This window comes from Micropterus dolomieu, linkage group LG10 (assembly GCF_021292245.1).
Source record: "Micropterus dolomieu isolate WLL.071019.BEF.003 ecotype Adirondacks linkage group LG10, ASM2129224v1, whole genome shotgun sequence".
Classification (NCBI taxonomy): domain Eukaryota; kingdom Metazoa; phylum Chordata; class Actinopteri; order Centrarchiformes; family Centrarchidae; genus Micropterus; species Micropterus dolomieu.
This window is the reverse complement of record NC_060159.1, coordinates 23,762,205-23,765,622: the sequence shown is the minus strand read 5'-3', so window position 1 is coordinate 23,765,622 and position 3,418 is coordinate 23,762,205. Positions and strand designations below refer to the sequence as shown.

The 3,418-nt window shown below is 42.2% G+C and overlaps 1 protein-coding gene across 1 annotated transcript in view; it reads left to right on the top strand.

Moving 5' to 3' along the window:
• The first annotated feature begins 572 nt into the window (after nucleotides 1-572).
• The window catches only part of LOC123978170 (solute carrier family 22 member 2-like), an 8,194-nt gene continuing 5,348 nt past the window's right edge, over nucleotides 573-3,418 (top strand). The window contains exons 1-4 of the mRNA XM_046061328.1: nucleotides 573-926; nucleotides 1,776-1,823; nucleotides 1,964-2,067; nucleotides 2,563-2,717. Of these exons, the coding sequence (XP_045917284.1) occupies nucleotides 573-926; nucleotides 1,776-1,823; nucleotides 1,964-2,067; nucleotides 2,563-2,717 (661 nt within the window). The remainder of the gene's footprint in view (nucleotides 927-1,775; nucleotides 1,824-1,963; nucleotides 2,068-2,562; nucleotides 2,718-3,418) is intronic.

The window sequence follows — 3,418 nt, the reverse complement described above, 5'->3', positions numbered from 1 at the left end:
TCATCACTGACTGGCGGTGGCTGCGGGTCGTCATCACTGCACCCTACGAAAATTAGATAATCCTGGAGCACTACTGTTTACTGCTGTGTCTTTTTTTTATTCTGCCACTAGAAGTCACACCATGCAGAATTTTTCAAATGCTACGCACATGAGCTTCAAGAGTGTGCAGTTCACTGAACGCCATGCCAATGCTGCATTGAACACCATTGCCTTTATAAAAAAAAAAACAGACAACCATCTGTTGCCTGTGATACAGTTGGTACAGCTTGAAGTGTGCTACCAGCGTTTCACAACACAAATGTATGCACAATCACTAACGAGAATTTGTTTTGGCTTGTGCCCAGTTCAGGTTCATTCGCTGATAACGTGTAACAGTAACATGTTTTCACCTTCAATGCAGCTTTTTTTTCACAAGCCTTTTTGGACTTTAGCTCCAGATCGACCTGGTTAGTGAGGAGGAGTATGAAGCCTCCAAATCTGACTACTGACATTTCACTCCATTCTGTATGCTGAACAGTGTAAAATTTGAAGTGTTTTTTGACTGAACACCAAGCACTTGGATCGCAGTAGTGATGACGACCTTTGATGACCTCCTGGAGGAGGCTGGCACTTTCGGACACTGTCAGAGGCGTGTCTTTGCCCTGCTCTGTCTGTTGTCATTGCCTTTTGCAGGTGTGTACGTTGGTATCGTCTTCCAGGGTTTCACCCCAGATCACTGGTGTTGGGACTCTGCAGTAGTGGAGAGGAGGCAGGCGTGCGGCTGGAGCCTGGCAGACGGTCGCAGGCTGACGGTGCCGCTGGTCAACAACTCTGGAGTGCTGCAGCAGAGCAGCTGTGAGCAGTACGAGGTGGACTGGAACACCACAACGCTCACCTGTGACACACAAGAACTAAATCTGACTGAGGCTCCAGTTACCACATGCAAGGTGAGATCTCTGAGACTGGTGTAAGCAGATGCTGTGAGATTATTTGATTATGTAATTATGTATTCTAGAAAGCTTTCAGTTGTCTTAGTGGATTGTTTGTTCCAAATTTAAGTGTTCTAGGCGACAGATCTCAGGGATCTCACCAAAAATATCAAAATTGTTACATTAATGATTACAGTTTCCTGAAGTAATTAGGCATTGGAAACAATTAAAGGAATAGTTTGGCATTTCGGGAAACACTTACAAACAAATTTAACAAAGTTAGATGAGAGGATTGAGATGCAATGAGAAATCGGGGCAAACAGCCTGGATCTGTCCAAATGTAACAATAATTAACACATTATTTCTTGTTTCTGTCCAAAAATGGAAGTGAAAAACAAGAATTTGGCATTGTGCGGTGTGGGTTATGTGCCAGACTATTTCTTGTCTCAGAGCAGTTGCCAGACAACCAGTGGAGACTCCGGGAAGTTAATACTCTGCCAAATAAAATGCCTGACGCATAACCCCACGTGAATCTGCTAATTATAATTTTTACACTTCGGTTTTCCGACAGACAGACTAAAAAAAAATAAATATGACACGTTAATGAGTGAGATTTACAGGTGCTCATGGGCAGATTTTGTTGCCATTGGACTGAGCAAGGATAGCTGTTTCCTGTTTACAGTCTCTGTGCTAAGCTAAGCTAACCAGCTGCTGGGCACATCTTCATATTGACTATACAGATAAGAGGGTTTATCGGTCTTATCTAACGCTCCACCAGAATGCGATTAAGCATTTTAAGTATTGGATTCATAATAAAAGTGATCAAATGAATGTGTGCAATGGTTTGTTTTTGTTTTTGTCTTTAAGAATGGCTGGGAGTATCAGTATGAAGGCAGGAAGTCCTTTGTCACAGAGGTGAGAAGAGACATTTCTCAGTGCTCCTCAGTTAAATCAATGATCAAATTGTGCACATATTGTAGGTCAAATCAGTAAATATATTTTTCATGACAACTTCCTGTATGTAGACATTTAATCATTTTCCTTTTTGGTCTCAGTTTAACCTGGTGTGTTCAGATGGATGGCTGGTGGACATGTACCAGTCCATGCTCAATGTGGGCTTCCTCATTGGCAGCTTTGCTTTTGGTTACTTTGCTGACAGGCGAGTCATTTCTTCTGACCACCTAGGTTTCCATTTTGGCCACAATTATACCTTCATCAGTAGTAGCTTCACCTGCAGTTTGCAGAATGCTATACCCACTGTATGAAAATGGGTCAGGTTGGTGGACAAGTCTAGATTTAAACAAACATGCCTCATTAGAGTTGCTGGATTAGTATTTATTCAAGTATTGCTAGTTTACTGTAAACAAATGAGTTGCCTTTATCACATGCTACTGGTTTTGCTGACCATATTTCCCATGAACCACATTGCTTCCCGTCACCCTGTCCCTTCTTCAGCATCAGTACTGACTTCACTGACGTGCTCTCTCTGTTCTGTATGTTAAAGCTTTCCATCATCTTTTCGATGAATCTAACACAAAAGGAAGAGTTACCAAATTATTAGAACGTGGCAGTGTGATTTGTGAGCTGTAATGTAAAAGCTTTTCTAATTTTGAAAGGAATCTTTGTCTAATGTTACTTCTTTTTCTATCTTCAGGTTTGGCCGGAAGATCAGTTTCCTAATATCCAACGTACTAAATTTGATCTCAGGGATTGTGCTGGCTGTGGCTCCAAACTACATCTCCATCCTGGTGTTTAGGACCATCTTTGGTTTCGCAGTCAAAGGAGGCTGGATGGCCTCATATGTGCTGCGTAATGATGACTTTCCATGTTTCTTCAAACAGATTTTCTTCTGAGGCATCTCAATAACATTTGCATTTATCTGACACTTTTGTCCAAAGTGACTTACAATTGCCATACATGTCAGAGGTCGCACGCCTCTGGAGCAGCTAGGAGTTAAGTGTCTTGCTCAGGGACACATTGGTCTCTCACACCAAAGGCATGCGTCTTATCCACTACACCATCACCACCCCCACCCCGATAACTACATCTATTATAACTAACTAACTTAATGATATAAACATGAACAGAACTCTTGTGTGAAGTCATACAACCAACCAACCAGTTCTACTTCCACTCATGGATCTGTTTTTCTTTTTTAGTGATATATATTAAGTTTCCTGTGTTCTTGTCAGTCACAGAGATCGTTGGAGTTGAGTACAGAAGGATGGTGGGCACGTTGTACCAGATGTTCTTCAGTGTCGGCATCCTCATCCTCCCTCTGCTCGCCTACTTCATCACTGACTGGCGGTGGCTGCGGGTCGTCATCACTGCACCCTACGAAAATTAGATAATCCTGGAGCACTACTGCTGTGTCTTTTTTTTATTCTGCCACTAGAAGTCACACCATGCAGAATTTTTCAAATGCTACGCACATGAGCTTCAAGAGTGTGCAGTTCACTGAACGCCATGCCAATGCTGCATTGAACACCATTGCCTTTATAAAAAAAAAA